This window comes from Jaculus jaculus, chromosome 15, assembly GCF_020740685.1.
Source record: "Jaculus jaculus isolate mJacJac1 chromosome 15, mJacJac1.mat.Y.cur, whole genome shotgun sequence".
Lineage (NCBI taxonomy): Eukaryota > Metazoa > Chordata > Mammalia > Rodentia > Dipodidae > Jaculus > Jaculus jaculus.
In genome coordinates, this window is record NC_059116.1 from 56,468,805 (window position 1) to 56,487,565 (window position 18,761).

General features: G+C 38.7%; 1 protein-coding gene across 1 annotated transcript in view; it reads right to left on the bottom strand.

Annotated features, from left to right (window-relative positions):
• Spag6 (sperm associated antigen 6) overlaps nt 1–18,761 on the bottom strand; it is a 104,949-nt gene that overhangs the window by 40,167 nt on the left and 46,021 nt on the right. Inside the window, exon 4 of the mRNA XM_004668415.2 lies at nt 7,079–7,262. Within this exon, the coding sequence (XP_004668472.1) occupies nt 7,079–7,262 (184 nt within the window). The remainder of the gene's footprint in view (nt 1–7,078; nt 7,263–18,761) is intronic.

Below are 18,761 nucleotides of genomic sequence, written 5' to 3' on the forward strand. Positions count from 1 at the left end.
GTGATCTGGAGAGAGAGGTCCATGTTTTCTCACCCCTCAAGAAGGAAGATCACAGGTAAACTGCAGAGAAAGGTCCATTTTCCTTCACCCCTCCAGACAGAAGAACACAAGTGATTTGGAGAGAGAGGTCCATGTTCACAGATCACAAGTGACACACAAGATGTTTGCCAAATGAACTGACCAACTGTGATGTAATGTGGCAGAAAAATGCACAAAGGTATTGCTATAAGACATATGGTATTGCAGGCTAGTTAATATAGTTTGTACTCGCATATATATTTATTATCTCTACAGTTTACACACAAAAGAGACAGAAACAGCAAAAAAGAGAATTAAAATGAATTCAAGTAACAGGCTCAGAAATAAAGTTACTGAAAGTGTTAATTTTTAAAGGTTCTTGATATTTTAAGATTTACATCATCAAAATTGCCATTTTTGTTGGCCAAAACTAATCAGACATAAAGAATTTACTGTAATAAAACCCATAGGGTTTGTATCAGAATGTATCCTCTTAACAATCTATGAAAATAGACTAGCAATTAGGCCACATGTCATACACTGTAGCTCTTAATTCAAGAAAAGGTATGCTAAGATTGGAGAGATTGCTTAGTGGTTAAGGCACTTGCACACAATGTCTAACAAGCCTAACAAACCAGGCTCAGTTCCCTAGAATCCACATAAAGCTGGATGCAGAAAGTAGTCCATTCATCTGGAGTTCATTTGCAGTGGCCAGAGGCCCTGTACACCCATTCATTTTCTCTCTCGCTCCCTCTCTCTCCCCCTCCCTCCCTCTCTCTCTCTCTCTCTCCCCCCCTCTCTCTCATTGTGACTAGAATAATTAAGAAAGAAAAAATATGCAAGAAGTTGAGTAATAACCAGGTGTGGTGATGCATGCCTTTAATCCCAACACTTGGGAGGCAGAGATAGGAGTATCACCATGAGTTCAAGGCCACCCTGAGACTACATAGTGCATTCCAGGTTAGCCTGGACTACCTCAAAAAAAAAAACTTGAGGGCTGAATATGTAGCTTAGTGGTTAAAGCAATTGCTTGCAAAGCCAGATGATCAAGATTCAACTCTCTAGGACCCATGCAAGCCAGATGCACAAGGGGGTGCATGCACCTGGAGTTCAGTTGCAGTGGCTGGAGGCCTGGCGTGCCATTCTCTCTCCCTCTCTCTCCCTCCCTTTGCTTCTTTCTCTCTCATAAATTTTTTTTTTATAAATAAAGTTTTTTATAAATAAAGTTGCTTCTTTCTCTCTCATAAATAAATATTTTATAAATAAAGTTTTTTTTATAAATAAAGTTTTTTTTTAATAAATAAAGTTGGTTTTTTTTTTTTAAAGTTGAGTCATTTGCTTCTCCCCAAATTGAATTTTTAGGCCCAGATTTCTTAGCTGACTGCATAATGGAATTTAGTTGTATTGATTCATAAACATATATAATCTGACCTTCTAATGCCATATTGCTCTCTCTGCCCTATGATTCTGGGGATGGAATGCAGGGCCTCACACATGCTAAGCAAGCACTTTACCAGTAACCTGTATCCCCAATACTGCACACTGCTTCTTAACAAATATCCAGAAAGCATAGGTACAGTGTTTCTAAATCTATGCTGGACAATAGCAACATATATCATATAATACATAAAAACAGTTTTAATATACTCTAATGCAATATATCTAAAAGTTATAACATGCAATCAATATTTTAAATTTTTAATATTTCACTTTTATACTAAATCTTGGAATCTATTATGTGGTTTTTAAATGAATTTGCACTTAGAATAATCACTAACTTGTATACAGTTGAAAAGTAGATTTATATAACCAAATTGTTCCAATCATTAAGTAACAATTTTTATACTAAAAAGGTAAAGAAAACATGTAGTTTCTCATCAGTGCTAGCCACAGTTGCAGTTGAAGTCTACCACAATCACATGTGACAGGTGGCCACCATACTGGTAAAACTGTACTGTGAAGCCAACAGAGGCAGAAATGCTATATGGGGTTTAAAAAGATGGCTCAGTGCTTAAAGGTACTTGCTTGAAAAGACCAATGGCACAGGTTCACTTCCATAGTTCCCATATAAAGCCAGATGCACAATGTAGCACATGTGTCTGGGGTTCCTTCACAATGGCAAAAGGCCCAGGTACACCCATTCTATTTCTCCTCTCAAATAAAGAAATTATTTTTTAACTCATGCTTTATATGTAGTCATAGCACTGTAACACAAAGTTACAGCCTTTTCCAAGTCAGAATCCCAATCTTCAGTAAAATATTTTGATGTGATCACCTTATTTGATAACTTGAAAGCCATGTCTTGTTTTTGTGGGGCTAGGGATCAAACCCCATAGATTAGTGCATACTAGGCAATAATTCTATGAGCTGAATTATATCCCCAGCCCTTATTCATGCTTTGTAGTCCAGAACTATGCTTTATATGCCTGTCTAATGTTTGCCGTGATGTCTGGATGATCTCTATGACCATTTGTATCAAGTTTTCTGCCTTAGACTATAAGGTCCGAGAGAGTAGATATTAGCCAATTTATTTTATCCAGTAAGAAAGATATGATAATACACACACACACATACACCCTTCACATACTTTTTCATGACTAACCTAATGATAATGTGCTAAGGAAATTGACTATTAGTCTTACATAGTTATGGGCTGAGTAAAGAAGTTGAAGTTAAATGATTATACTTTGTTGTTCTACATCCTAAATGATCTTTTTAAGTATAAAATATTCTAAAGATCTTATTAACCAAAAGCTCCTAACTGGGAAAAAAAAATAACATCACAAGAATAAAAATATTGGGGCTGGAGCAATGGCTTAGCAGTTAAGGTGCTTGCCTGCCGAGCCAAGTTCAATTTGCCAGTGCCCAGGTAAGCCAGATGCACATGGTGGTGCATGTGTCTGGAGTTCGTTTGCAATGGCTAGAGGCCTTGGCACACCTATTCTCTCTCTGTGCAGGGCCTTGCTGGGTGGGAGCCAGGTAGTGCCCAGGGAAGGCCCAGGCCTGCTGGTTCCTCCCTAGGGGTTGAGGGGATGATGAGCATCCCTACCCAGAAACCTCTCCTGGCCAGGGAGAAAAACCACACTGAACCATGAGTCTTTTCCCAACAGGAACTCACTTTATTGTTATAGGCGGGTGTTTATATAATGTTGAGAACAAAGGCGGAGAGTTAGGGTGGGGTGAGATGTAAGGGCCAATAGCATACCACGACCTTTGAGATGATTGGTTGTAAGCGCATGAGCAGGGGACTCTAATTTCCTGTGCGAAAGTGGCAGGCCAAAGGCCATTTGGCCCCCTGCTGAGTCATAGCTGGGGGGGGGCAGCTCGCCAAACTTTAGCTAGGCTCAGGAAGTTCCACTAGGCCTCCCTTCTGGGCCTCTCAAGGCCCAACATCTCTCTAAATAAATAAATAAAAATAACTTTAAAATATTTAAAAATACTGAAATATCAAAATATACTTCATACCAACATGTAAATTGAACCTTGAAAATGGACAAAAAACATGGTTATAATTCAGACATTTCATTTGGCCTCTATGGTTAAAGAACATAGAAAAAGAAGAAAAAAATAACATATAAGAGACATTTGTTTTCACTTTTTTCTTTTCTTTTTTATCTATGCTCAAGTAATTAGAAAGTTATTTGGAAAAATACGTGTCAATATCAAATTGACAAGCTATATAATATGTATATCCCATATGACTCATGTGCCTCTGTGTTAAGAGACAGAGGAATCTGTCACTCACAGAGCTTGAAAAGAAGGATGACATCTTGTATGTACACTTATCTCTCCTTACATTATAAGAAGGAAGAGTGTGAAGTTCTTAGCTGTCAAATAGTTACACCATAAACTGCCACATGACCAGAATAGACCCTCTAGCCTCAAGACTGCTGTTTCCTAACCAAGACTCTGATCTACAATTTATAAACTATAGAATATCTAATCAGATGTATTCTTTGCCAATCTTAAGAACTGCCCAAATCTATTCCCAAGAGACACCCTGTTTTTTCGCTAAAACTCCCCAAATAAATACTTAAGCCTAACTTTTGAGTCCAAATGTGGAAAGTCTTCCCCCAAAACACTTCCAGCTAGGGTAAGGACATTATTCCAGTCTATACCCTTAACTGGAGCCACTGGAAATATTTCAAGTGTGGGGAGGGCTACTCAAGGGAAGCAGGGAAGGAAGGTTGCAGGCTCTGTGGCACCTCCCTATGCCCATTTCCCAGGCTTCCCAGTGGCTGCCGAATCCTGTCCCTTCTACCTTGCCCCTCATGCTTCTGACTGGCACCTAGTCCTCAGACAGACTTTTATCTCAAAAAGGCCATACTCATCCATGGAAACAGTGAGAGACTTGAGTTTTTTTTTAATTTTTTTTGTTACTTTCATCTATTTGAGAGTGACAGAGTGAGAAAGAGGCAAATACAGAGAGAAAGGGAGAGAGAATGGGCGCGCCAGGGCTTCAGCCCTGCAAACGAACTCTAGATGTGTGCGCCCCCTTGTGCATCTGGCTAATGTGGGACCTGGGGAATTGAGCCTTGAACCATGGTCCTTTGGCTTCACAGGCAAGCACTTAACTGCTAAGCCATCTCTCCAGCCCGAGAGACTTGATTTTGATTAAGTAAACAAATACATTAACAAAATAATTCTGCAGAGTGACAGAGTGGGGAAGAGTAGCAAGAAGGAAGAGAGAGATAACCAATCTGAGAAGAGTTCTACCTCAACTTTTACTAAGAGCGGGAAAAATGAAAAAGTTACAGGTAAATTTATCTTGTGCATTCAATAAAGAGTAAGTTAATAAAATTTAATTTCAGAATTCATACACACAGGGAGACCAAAAAAAAACACCATTTCTGCTTGTTACCCCCCAGTTACTTTTGATTGTTGGTAAAATGTTCTGAAATCTACATGTAACTTTTAGATATTGTATTTTTCAAATAAGCAAAAATCAGATACTTGCTAGTTTCTTTTTTCATCTACTACATGCTTGTTTTAGTTTTGTTTCATACATACATATACATATATATATATATATATATATATACCTCAAAAAACAAATAAAAAAGTTTAATTTTGAATACCAACATATCCTTAATTCTACCACATTAGTAATCTAAACATGTATATTTTTATAATTTGTGCCCATATGAAAACTTATTTTTACATTATTCTAATTGTAATGTAGTTTATTATGTTAACATTAACACTTTTCTATGTTTCCACGACCATGTAGGGGTCATACTTACCTCTTTATCTTGTTAGATTAAATTCTATTAAGTGAGTTACTATAATTTAACTACTAAATTGCTGTCAACTATTTGCTATCACAAATAATGTAATTAAATTTTTAAATAATTGTATGTATTTACTTCCAAGCACACAGATACAGAGAGAGAATGGGTGCCCCAGGGCCTCTAGCCACTTCAAATAATCTACAGACACATTTGCCACTTTGTGCATCTGGCTTTATTATGTGGGTACTAGGGATCTTCATTCTGTGGTATTATTCTTAAAATTTATTTCCAAAGCAGACTTTTTAGGTAAGTATGACTCTTTCATGACTTATATTAGTTTTACCTAACTGCTTTACATGAGTTCATACATTTTGTAGTTTAACCTCCAATGTGATGTCATTTTATTTTACTTTATAATATTTTTAGATGAGAGTCTCACTATATTACACTGACTGACCTGGCACTCATTATGCCTCTGCCTTCCTCGTAGGTGAGAATACAGGTATACTCCACCACGCCTAGCTAAATGTCATAAATGTTATAATAACCTCTCCAGTATTTAGTACTAATACTCATGTCACATTTATTTTATTTTATTTATTTATTTATTAGAGACAGAGAGAGAGAGAGAATGAGAGTGCTATGGCCTGTAGCCATTGCAAACGAACTCCGGATGCATGCGCTACCATGTGCATCTGGCTAACGTGGGACCTGGAAAATCAAGCCTTGGTCCTTAGCCTTTGCAGGCAAGCACCTTACCTGCTAAGCCATCCCTCCAGCCCTCATGTCACATTTACCAAATATTGACCAAGCAGTCGTTCAAGTACTTTGCCAATAGTTTAATGGTCCTCACAATACCCTTTTTTGCAGATGAGGAAGTTAAGGCTTGGGAAGTTCAAAGCCATGTTTGAGGTCACACATCTAAGTGTGGTACTTGGACTCAGATGCAGATCCTGTCTAAATGCTATGGCACTCTTAACCCCACAGTTATAGCGCTGCTGTATTCTTCCTCCCCACACAGAAAAGGAAAATGATGGCGTTTCAACAGCAGTTTGAATCATGGCACACTTGACTATCTTTACATGTATTTACCCCCACCACCTTGTAAGACGTGATAGGAGGTGGGGGTGATTCTGTTCCCTCTGTATTACTGACTACCACGTGTCTGCACAGCCTTCTCCCGGAAGAGTCTGCTATCTCTTCTTGATGACTTCACCAAAATGTCAGTTTACAGGAGAAGATTCTTTTTATTCTTCCTCCTTCCTGCCCAATAGGAGCAGAATATAAACATTTTCTTCACAGTTATATTAGCTTTTCACATCATTTACACATGTGGTAAGGCTTCTGGATAACTTAAGAGTGCCCTTTCATGGATGAGAATGATGACCAGTTGAGCTCATGAGGGGTGACAAAATACACTCACCTCTGTAATTTTTACCTGGTTGGTTGGTTTTGCTTTGTTTGGTTTGGTTTGGTATTGAGGCAGGATTGTACTATGTAGCCCAGATGAATCTTGAACTCATGCTTGTCCTACCTCAGCTTCTTGGATACTGGGATTACAAACATGTATGATTACGAATGGCTACCAAAGCCTTTGAAAGCCAATCCTACTCTTCACACCATCCCCTTCCTTCAAATTTCCCTTCTATTGAAACTAATATATATTGCTATTTTGTAAATATATGATTCAAACAACTTGGTTGTCATTCAAAAATTGATCTCTCGTAATGTAGCGACCTGCTTAAAACCCATGTTTGCCATATTAAACAAAACTGGAATACCCTAACCAATCTAAACTTGAATCATCTATTTCAAATATGCTCCTTTACCTGCATTATGTCGTGCTATATATGCCAGTGCCCAGGCTGCAGCCTCCTTGACTCCAGGGTCAAAGTCTTCTAAGCAGATCACCAGCGTGTCCAAGGCTCCACAATCAACTATAGCCTGAGCTAGCTGAGGAGAGTGTTTACCAACTGCTCGCAACACGAAGGCAGCTGCTTTCTTGTAGAAACGCTACCAGGGAAGAGAACAAATGCCAAATCTAAAATAGGCCACAAACAACATAAAAATGGTGTTCATATAAAGATCAATGGTTTTGAATACAAAAGATTTAAAAGTAGCATGCAAAACCTTTTGATATTTTTGTTCATTGGTTTTTTCAAGATGGGGTCTCACTCTAGCCCAGGCTGACCTGGAATTCACTATGTGGTCTCAGGGTGGCCTCAAAGTCACAGCAATCCTCCTATCTCTGCCTCCCAAGTACTGGGATTAAAGGCAGGCACCACCACAACCAGCTTGATTATTTTTGATATTACCCATTGCTCTGTCAGGAACTAAACTAAAAATAAGGTAAGTCTTAAATTGCATTTCAAATATTTGACTCTGAAGCACACATTAGGAATTTATAGAAAATCAAATATAAACATAGCACTTTCCACAAATTCAAAAAATGATGACACTTTATGTATCTGCATGACACTGAAAGGTACTGTTTGACTCATAGGAACTCTTAGATTATTATCATATATAACTAAACTCCCTGTCAACTTACTAATTCAATTTCCTTTACTTGCCCTCAGTCTACAACTATACCAGGACTTTGATGACCTCAACTAACCTTTCTGGTGACCCAAGTTATCTTGAAATAACAAGCATGTTCTAAGATGCATTTAGTCATCATCACAGAAGTAGAAAAGAAAATCATTCATAATATTTTTAAACTTCTCCTGGTAAAGAAATAAGCTAAACAGGGTAAGAGAGATGGCATAGCAGTTAAGGTGCTTGCCTGAGAAACCTAAGGACCCACATTTGACTCCCCCCGCAGATCCCACATTAGCCAGACACACAAGATGACATATGTACAAGGTTGCCCATGCGCACAAGGTGGCACATGTGTCTGGAGTTCGATTACAGTGGCTAGAGGCCCTGGCCAATTCTCAAACTCTCACTCTCATTAAAAAAAAAAAAAGCTAATAAAAATTTAAAAATTATAATAAAAAATCTAAACAATGGAATATAAGTTATCTGTCCTCTCTTTGTAAAAAAAGATTATTAAAATAAGTACACTACTATGTTATTGCTAATATTTTGCTATATTTTCTTCAGTTTCCTAAATTATGTTAGTAACCCAATCTCTAGTTAATCCATTACAAAAATTAGGAAAACCTTAGGCTGGGAGATGGCTCAATAGTTCAAGGTGCTTGCTTGCAAACCCTGCCAGCCCAGGTTCAATTCCCTAGTACCTACCTAAAGCCAGATGCACAAACTGGTGCATACATGTACAGTTCATTTGAAGTGGCAAGAGGCCCTGAAATGCCCATTTTCTCCCTCTCTCTCTCAATCTCTCTCTGTCCCTTGCTCTTTCTTTCTCTCTGCTTACAAATAAATATATTTTTACAAAATTAGGAAAATCATTTTACTGAGAACTTTAATATATGAACACACTGTAATTGAGTCATGTTTCTGTCACTTTATCCTCTTTCTTCCCTTTCACCTGACCCCAATTACACTGGAGAACCCCCTCTTTCAAAGTTAACTACAACATATAAACCAATCAAACTATTCCATGTTAAAGTCCACATATGAGAGAACATGCAACATTTGTCTTTCTGAGAATGGGTTACCCACCTAGTATAATTTATTACAGATCCACCCATTTCCCTGCAAATTACATAATTTCAGTTTATTTTACAGCTGACTAGAACTGCACTGGGTATACGTGCCATGGCTCCATTATTTTTTGTGGGGTTTTTTTTTGTTTGTTTTTTTGGTTTTTGTTTTTTGGTTTTTGGTTTTTCGAGGTAGGGTCTCACTCTGGTCCAGGCTGACCTGGAATTAACTCTGTCATCTCAGGGTGGCCTTGAACTCATGGCGATCCTCCTACCTCTGCCTCCCGAGTGCTGGGCTCCATTATCCACTCATCAGTTGATGGGCATCTATAGCTATTGTGAACACAGCAGCAACAAACATGCCTGAGCAAGTCTCTGTAGTAAACTGTATACTCTTTAGGGTGTATGTGCGGGTGCAGCATAGCTGGGTCATATGGTAGATCAACTTTTAGGTTTATGAGAAACCTCCATACTGATTTTTCACAGTAGCTGTATAAATTTGTACTCCTACCTACAATGAATCAGAGTTCCTCTTCCCAACACCCTCACCATCATTTGTTGTCATTTGATTTTTTTTTTTATGAATAGCCATTCTGACAGGAGTGAGATAGAATGTCAAAAGTAGTTTTAATTCATGTTTTCATGATGGCTAAGGAAGTGAACATTTTTCAGATGTTTATTTTATCATTTGGATGTCTTCCTTTGAGAACTCTCTTTTTAGTTCCTTGTCACATTTTTTGAGTGGGTTGATAGATATTTTTACTAGTTTTTTGAATTCTTTGTATAGGCTAGATATTAGATCTCTGTCAGGTGTATAGGTGGTAAAGATTTTCTCCCATTCTGTAGGTTGTCTATTCATTTGACTGAAAATTTGCTTAGCTGTACAATAGCTTTTTAGTTTCATAATATCCCATGGATTGAGTATTTTCTTATTTTCTGAGCTGCTGGGGGCTTTTTCAGAAAGTCTTTCCCTTATGCATACATATCTTGAAGTGTTCTCCTTATTTTTCCTCCAGCAGTTTCATAGTTTCAGGTCTTATACTAATCCATTTGGAATTGATTTTTCTGTAGGTTGAGAGAAAAGGATCTAAATTTGTTCTTCTACACACATTTATCCAGTTTCCCCAGCACCATTTCTTGAAAACCCTGTCTTTTTTTCTTTCATATATATATATATAATTAACAACTTCTATACTTACAGACAACAAACAATGGTATTTCCCTCCCCTCCCCCATTTTCCCCTTTTAACTCTGCTCTCTGTCATATCCCTTCCCTCTCTCCATTAGTCTCTCTTCTAATTTGATGTCATCATCTTTTTCTCCTATTATGAGGGTCTTGTGTGGGTATTGCTGGCACTGCAAGGCCTTGGATATCCAGGCCAAATTCTGTGGTACCCTTCCTTTGGCTCTGGCATTCTTTCCACCACCTATTCCACAGTGGACCCTGAGCCTTGGAGGGTGTGAGATGTTTCAGTGCTGGACACTCCTCTGTCCCTTCTTCTCAGCACTATGTTGCCTTTTCCTGTCTTTTTTCTAATGTGTGTTGTTGATTTCTTAAAAAAAAAAAAAGTTGGGTAGGTTTAGTTATTACTGTAACTTCTACCTGGATCTTCTTTCTATTGCATTCATCTATCTGCTTGTCTTGTGTCAGGACCAAGCTTTTTTTTCTACTGCTATAGCTTTGTAGTATAATTTAATAACTGATACCATGATATCACCAACAACAATCTTTTTGCTGAGGACATTTTTGCTATCTTTTGTGCTTCCATGTGAATTTTAAGATTATTTTTCCTATTACTATGAAGAATGGTGCTGGAATTTTGATTGGAATTTTATTGATGTGGCTTTTGGTAGGCTGGTCAGTTTCACATTAATTCTTCCAACCTATGAGCATGGGAGATCTTTCCATCTCCTCATGTCTTCCTCAATTTCTTTCTTCAGTATTTTTTTTCTTTTCTTCAGTCTTTTAATGATTTCTCTAAATTTTTTTGTCTTTAAGGACATGCTCAGTATATAAACAGAACATGTTGGTATCATCCTTACCCTCATCCCTGCCCTCCCTCCAAAGAGACCCTCCCTCATGAGGAATGCTAGTTATCTCCATGGGGATTGTGGGTTGTGCATTGTGGGATTACCCATCAGTTATGTGGAAGAGGCAATGTCTCTGTGTGTAATGTCACAACTTGTGGCTCTAACAATCTTTCTGCCCTCTCTTCCTCAAAATTCCCTGAGCCATGTTGGGTTCATTTTAGTTCTACTTCAGTGATGGGCTCTTAGGAGCCTCTGGATCTCTGGTTTGGTGGGTATTGAGTGTCCTTAGTGTCTATCTCCTTCACCCTTGTGTTGATATCAGGTTTACTGACAAAGCAACACTCTTGCTCATTTTCCCAGTTCCTCTTTGGTTTCAGCTGGGGCCCTGGTGAAGTGTGATGGGCCATTTCTCTCCTCAGGTCCTGCTTCTATCTGCAAAAAAAAAGCAGATTCTCCAACAAAGAGTGAAGTCAGCACAGGTTAAATGGGATAACTATTGTTAGTTTAGAGATAATTTAATGTGTATAGGCCCTCTTGTAGCCCAAGATAGGTGGGAGCTTGATATTAGAGAGCAAACTTGTTATTTGAATATGATTCTGACTTGTTTCCCAGTTCCAAATATGGGTTCCTTTCCACTGTGCACATCTGTTTGCCAATCCAAAAGTAGTTGGTTTCTGGGCTCCCCACAGCAGGTAGTGCTGGGGAAGGACCAGGCCCGCTGGTTCCTCCCCAGGGGTTGAGGAGGAGGGTGGGTGTCCACGGCCAGGAACCAAACCACCAAGCCAGGGGTCTCCTCAAAGCAGCAACTCACTTTATTGTTACAGGCGGGTGTTTATATAATGTTGAGAACGAAAGCGGGGATTTTAGGATGGGGTGAGATGTAAGGGCCAATAGCATACCACGACCTTTGAGATGATTGGTTCTAAGAGTGCACAGGCAGGGGCTCTAACTTCCTGTGCAGAAGTAGCAGGCCAGAAGCCATTTGGCCCCATGCTGAGTCATAGCTGGGCAGAGGCAGTTCGCCAACCTTTAGCTAGACTCAGGAAGTTCCACTAGGCCTCGCGTCCAGGCCTCTCAAGGTCCAACAGTTGGTTCCCCACCATGGCTGTGTGCCACTACTGCACTTGTGTGAGCATGTCAGGTTGTTTGCTTCTGAATAGCTTAGACCTCAAGTTGCTCAGACAGATATTGGCCACTTTCCCCCAGCAGACTATAGAGTTACCAACAGACCCAGTTATTCCCTTACTGGGCATTTACCCTAAAAGCTCCATACCTCAGTTCAGAGATGTTTGCTCAACTATGTTTATAGCTGCTCAAGTCATAATAGCTAAGAACTAGAATCAACCCAGATGTCCATCATTGGACGAATGGATAACCAAGATGTAGTATATCTACACAATGGAATTCTACTCAGCAGTTAGAAAAAATGACACGATGAAATTTATAGAAAAAAAATGGTCAAATTTGGAGCAAATCATACTCAGCGAACTCACCCAATCACAAAAAGACATTTGTCACATGGTCTCATTCATCTGCAGCTCCTAACCTGGATCAGCCCAAGATGCTGACATACCTAATGGGCATCACAAGGACTGGAAAAAAGGGAGGGGAGGGCTTGGGGGAAGGGTGAGAGTTGGGGGAGGGGACACAAAACTGAACCCAAATGGAACTGGTACCATAAAATCCTATATTCTGGAAGACAGACTAAAAGGTTGAACCCTCATCAGGACCTTACAGGGAACACCTGAATCAAAGGGCCCTGGAGAAGGTGAGATGAAGCCTAACCTTAATTTTCTCCTGTTTCTCTCTTTTTTGTTTTCATCCTTTTTCTTCTTCCTTTTCCCTTGGAGCTATCTTGTAACTCCCAGTACTAGGATGTGGTTAATATCCACAATGAGCTGTTGATACAAGGTTCCCCAAAAGAAGACAGACTTCCATAAGAGCACTTGATTACCCCCCAGAGGTTAGTGGTAAGACCCCATTGCTGAAGACAACATATGCTGTTGGTACAGAACATGGAGAGACCTGGCTGGAATCTGAAAGATTGCCAATCCCCAAACAGTTAACCCATCTAGTGCTAGAAGGTGCTACATGAGCTACTGGGGGAAAGTGGCCAACATCTTTTAATGTTTTCATTGTAGAGGTCTTTCAGTTCTTCGGAAGAGATGCTTCAAAATATTTAAATTCTGTGGCTACTATAAATGGGACTGTTGGGACGGGAGAGATGGCTTAGCACTTAAGGCACTTGCCTGTGAAGCCTACAGACTCAGGTTCAATTTCCTAGTACCCATGTAAGCCAGATGCATAAGGTGGTGCATGCACCAGGAGTTTGAATTGGTTAGAGGTCCTGGCATGCCCATTCCCTCTATCTGCCATCTGCCTCTCCCTCTATCTTAAAAATAAATATTTTAAAAAACTAAAATAAATGGGACTGTTTCCCTGATTTCTTTTTCAGTATGATTGTCATTGGTATATATGAAGCCTATTTATTTTTGTGTGGTAATTCTATATCCTTCTGCTTTGCCCAAAGAGTTTATCAGCTTTAGGAGTTTGTTGATTGAGTCTTTAGGGTCTCTTAAATACAGAATCATATCTGCAAATAAGGCTGGGTGGTTTGACTTTTCCCTTTCCAATTAGACTTCTTCCTTTGCCTTTTATTTCTTTCTCTTATCACTCTAGCTAAGACCTCAATTTCTATGTTAAATAGCAGCAGGGAGAAAGTGGACAACCCTGTTTTGTTCCAGACCTTTGGAAAGGTTTCAAGTTTTTCCCCATTTAGTATGATACTGACTTTAGGTTTGTTTTATGTAGCCTTTATTATGTTGAGATATGATTCCTCCACCCCTCATATCTTCAATGCTTTTATCATGAAGGTATGCTGTATTTTGTCAAAGCCCTTTTTGCATATATTGAGATGATCATGGGATTTCTGTACTTAAGTCTATTTATATAATATACAAACTTCATTGATTTCTTTAGGTTGAACCACCTCTATGTCCCTGTGATGAAACCTACTTAATCAAGATGGAAGATATTTTAATACATTTTTGAATTATATTTGTAAAAATTTTATTGAGAATTTTTACATTTATTTATCACAAATATTAATCTATAATTTTATTTTTTTGTGTGTCTGTCTGGTTATAGTCTGTGCTGCTGGCTTCATAGAAGGTGTTAAGGAGCATTCTGTCCTTTCCAATTTTATGGAATAACTTAAAAAGCAATGGTTTCAGTTCTTCCATAAATGTCTAGAATTGTGTTGGTTTGAATCAGATGTTCCCCATAAACTCATATGTTTGAATGTGTGCTCCCAACCTGGTGGCAATTTGGAAGTTGGAGCCTTGATGGGGGAGGTGGGGTTCTGGGGGTGGGCATGGAGTGTTGTAACTAGCTCCCCATTGCCAGAATTCTCAGCTCACTCACTTGTTGCTATCTTATGCTATTGCAAAGTGTGATGTCCAGTCTCTGTTCATGTCATGCTTTCCCATGCCATCATGAAGCTTCCCTTCAAGAATGTAATAGGGCTGGCAGCATGGTTTAGCAGTTAAGGCATTTGCCTGCAAAGCCAAAAGACCTAGGTTCAATTCTCCCAGGACCCACGTAAGCCAGATGCAGTATCTGAAGTTCGTTTGCAGTGGCTGGAGACCCTGGTGCACCCATTCTCTCCCCCTATCTTTCTCTCTGCCTCTTTCTCTCTATCAAATAGATAAATAAGTAAAATATTTTTTAAAATTTTAAAAAAGAATGTAATAAATAAATCCATTCCTCCTGTCAGCTGATTTTGAGTCAGGTTTTTTTTTTTTTTTCATTTTAGAGAAAGAGAGGCAGAATTGGTACCCAGAGCCTCAGCCACTGAAATTGAACTCCAGACATTTGTGCCACCTAGTGGGCATGTGCAACCTTGTGCTTGCCTCACCTTTGTGTGTCTGCCCTACATGGGTTCTGTAGAGTCAAACATGGGTCTTTAGGCTTTGCAGGGAAGCACTTAACCGCTAAGCCATCTCTCCAGCCTTTGGTCAGGTATTTTGTCCCAACAATATGAAAGCAACTCCCCCCTCAACACTGAGTCCATCTGGGCCTGGACTTTTTTTGGTTGGGTGGGAGAGGGGGTAGTTAATTCTTTTTTTTTTTTTTTTTTTTTTTTGGTTTTTCGAGGTAGGGTTTCACTCTAGCCCAGGCTGACCTGGAATTCACTATGGAGTCTCAGGGTGGCCTTGAACTCACAGCGATCCTCCTACCTGTGCCTCCCAAGTGCTGGGATTAAAGGCGTGCACCACCACGCCCAGCTCAATCTCATTCTTTTTATGTCTCTATTTAAATTATTTATCTCTTCCAGGTTTAACTTTAGTAGATCATATGTGTCAGGAAATTATCCATTTCTTATAGATTTTCCAGTTTAGTGGAATATAGTTTTTGAAATATGTCCTTATGATTCTCTCAATTTGATTGGAATTTGTTGTAATATCTCCCTTTTCATCTCTCATCTTATTGATTAGAGACTTCTCTCTATTTAGATTAATTTGACAATGAGTTTATCAATGTTATTTAACTTTTCAAAGTATTAACATTTTTTCTTTAGTTTTTTTAAATTGTTTTCATTTCTTGGTTTCTTGATTCTTTCTTTCTGTCCAGTACTTTTGGGTTTGTTTGTATTCTTGTTTGTCCAAAGCTTTCAGATGGATCAAAAAATTATTTGAGAACTCTCTAGTTTTGGAATATAGGCATTTAGGGTGGTAAGCTTTCCTTTTGGGGCTCCCGTCATTATGTCCTATAAATTTTGATGAGTTGTGTTTTCATTTCATTCAGTTCTAGGAATTTTTTGATTTCCTCAGCGACCCATTCATTTTTCAATCACCAGGAGTTTATATATTTTCTGTTGTTTCTTATTTTTTTTTTTAATTTCTAGCTTTATTGTACTGTGGTTAGATATAAAAAAAGGAATTATTTGAATTTCCTGGAATTTTATTTGTTTGTTTGTTTGGTTTTTCAAGGTAGGGTCTCACTCTAGCTCAGGATAACATGGAATTCACTATGTAGTCTCAGGGTAGCCTTGAACTCATGGTGATTCTCCTACCTCTGCCTCCTAAGAGCTGGGATTAAAGGTGTGTGCCACCACACCTGGCTCAATTTACTGGAATTAACAATATATATCTATTTATTTGTAAGCAGAGAGAAAGAGAGAGAGAGACAGAGAGAAAGAGAGAGAATAGGTGTGCCAGGGCCTCTAGTCACTGCAAACAAACTCTATGCCAAATGCATCACCTTGTGCATCTGCCTTTATGTGAGTACTGTAAATTGAACCTGGGTCATCAGGCTTTATAGGCAAGTGCATCTACCACTGGTCCATCTCTCCAGCCCCAATTTTCAGGAATTTGTAGAGACCTGCTTTGTGTCCTAATATGTGATATATTTTAGAGCACACTCCATGAGCTGCTGACAATGTGTATTCTATTGAGTTTGAATGGAACATTCAGTAGATGGCTGTTATATCCACTTGATCTATGGTATTGCTTAGCTCCATTGTTTCTTTACTTATTTTCTGTTTGGATGTCTACTGATGATAGTGTGGTATTAAAGTCACCTGCTATTATTATGTTGGGATTGATTTCTGATGAATGTCTAGTAGATGTTGGTGTGCCTGTGTTTGGTATATATATGTTTGTGTTTATAATATTCTCTTGTTGAACTGTTCCCTTGCTGAGTATAAAGTGACCTTCTATATCTCTTTTGATTAATTTTCATTTAAAGTCTATTATGTCTATATTACTATAAACACATCTGCTTGTTTCCTATTTCCATTTACTTGGAGTATCTTTTTCCATCTTTTCACTCTAAGGTGTTATCTGTCTTTGACAGTAAGGTAGGTTTCTTAAATATAGCAAATGGATAGATCCTACTTTTTTTTTTTTTTTTTTTTTTTTTTCTGAGGTAGGGTCTTGCACCAGCCCAGGCTGACCTGGAATTCACTATGTCATCTCAGGGTGGCCTCGAACTGCCAGTGATCCTCCCACCTCAGCTTCCTGAGTGCTGGGATTAAGGTGTGCACCACCACACCTGGCTAATAGATCCTGTTTTCTGATCCACCTGTTAACCTGTGTCTTTTGATTAGGGAGTTAAATCCATTGATATTCAGAGCTATTAAGTGTGGGTTAATCTCTATCATGTTGAAGGTTTTGTGGAGTTTGGTGTTTCCTTGATTTTTATTTGCATTAACAACTGTTCTAATTTTTATTACTACTTTTTCCCTTTGGTAGCCTCTGGAGTATTATTATTCTTCTCTACAGTGTGGAGTATTCCATCCAATATTTTCTGCAGGGCTAGCTAGTATTTGAATACTCATATAGTCATATGCCTAGCTTTGATCATGGGAAGCTTATCTTTTTCATTCTAGTAGGAGGGATAACTTGGTTGGGTATAGTTTGGATTTGCAGCTATGGACTTTGAATATTTAAAATACTCCATTCCAAGCCCTTATGGCTTCTAGAATTTCCACTGAAAAAAATGGATGTTATTCTAAAGAGGTTAACTTTATAAGTAAGTACCTATTTTTTTCTAGCAGGTATTAGTGCTCTTCCTTTGTTTTCTGTGTTTACTGTTTAATGTGATATGAGGAACTTCTATTCTGGTCTTATTTGGTATACCTGATAGGTCTCTCTTTTCTAGGCTTGGAAAATGTTCTTCTGTAAAATTATTAAAAATATTTTCTACGCCAAGTGTGGTGGCACATGTCTTTAATCCCAGCACTCGGGAGGCAGAGATAGGAGGATTGCCATGAGTTCAAAGCCACCCTGAGACTACCCGGTGAATTGCAGGTCAGCCTAACCTAGAGTGAGATCCTACCTTGAAAAATCAAAATATATACATATTATATTTCAATGACCTAAAGTTCTTCTCCTTCTTGTATGCCCAGGATTCAAACATTTGGTCTTTTTTTTTTTTTTTTTCAATGTAGGGTCTTACTCTAGTCCATGCTGACCTAGAATTCACTAGTCTCAGGGTGGTCTTGAACTCATAATGATCCTCTTACCTCTGCCTCCCAAGTGCTGGGATTAAAGGTATATGCCACCATGCCTGGCTCATTTGTTTTTTTCTTAAAGCTATCCAAATAACTGGGCAGAGCAGTGCATATCTTAATTCTAGCACTTGGGAGGCTGAGGCAGGAAAATATCGATGAGTTTAAGGTCAACCTGAAGATACAGAGCAAGGTCCACATCAGCCTGGGCTAGAGTGAGACCCTACGTTGAAAACAAATAAATAAAAAGATCCCACATTTCTCTGTTTTGCTCATACTGTTTTTTCTTTTAGCTTGTCACTGATTTTGACCTCCTGATGTATTTCCTCCATCTTATCCTCAAGTCCTGTCCTTCATATAATCTAATCTATTCACACTGCTTTCCTGCCTACCTTGTCAGATATTAGGATAGCAACCCCTGCTTGTTTTCTAGGCCCATTTGCTTGAAACACCATCTTCCAACCTTTCACCTAAGATAATGTCTATCCTTTGTAGAAAGGTGAGTTTCTTGGAGACAACAAATTTTAGGATCCTGCTTTTTAACCCAGTCTGCAAAACTGTCTTTTCATTGGGGCATTGAGGCCGTTGATATTAAGAGATATTATTGAAAGGTGTATATTCATGTTTGCCTTTTTGTGTGTGTGGTTCCGGTTCTACCTGTGCTCTCTTGTGTTAACTAGTATTTCAGTATTGCTTGTTTTTTCTAGGTTCCTTATATGTGTGCTTTTCCTTTTCTTCAGCATGGAGGATTCTATCAAGTATTTTCTGTAGAGCTGGTTTTGTCTTCAAATACTCCTTTAACCTGCTTTTGTCATGAAATCGCCTTATTTCTCCATCTATTTGAATGGATAGCTTTGCAGG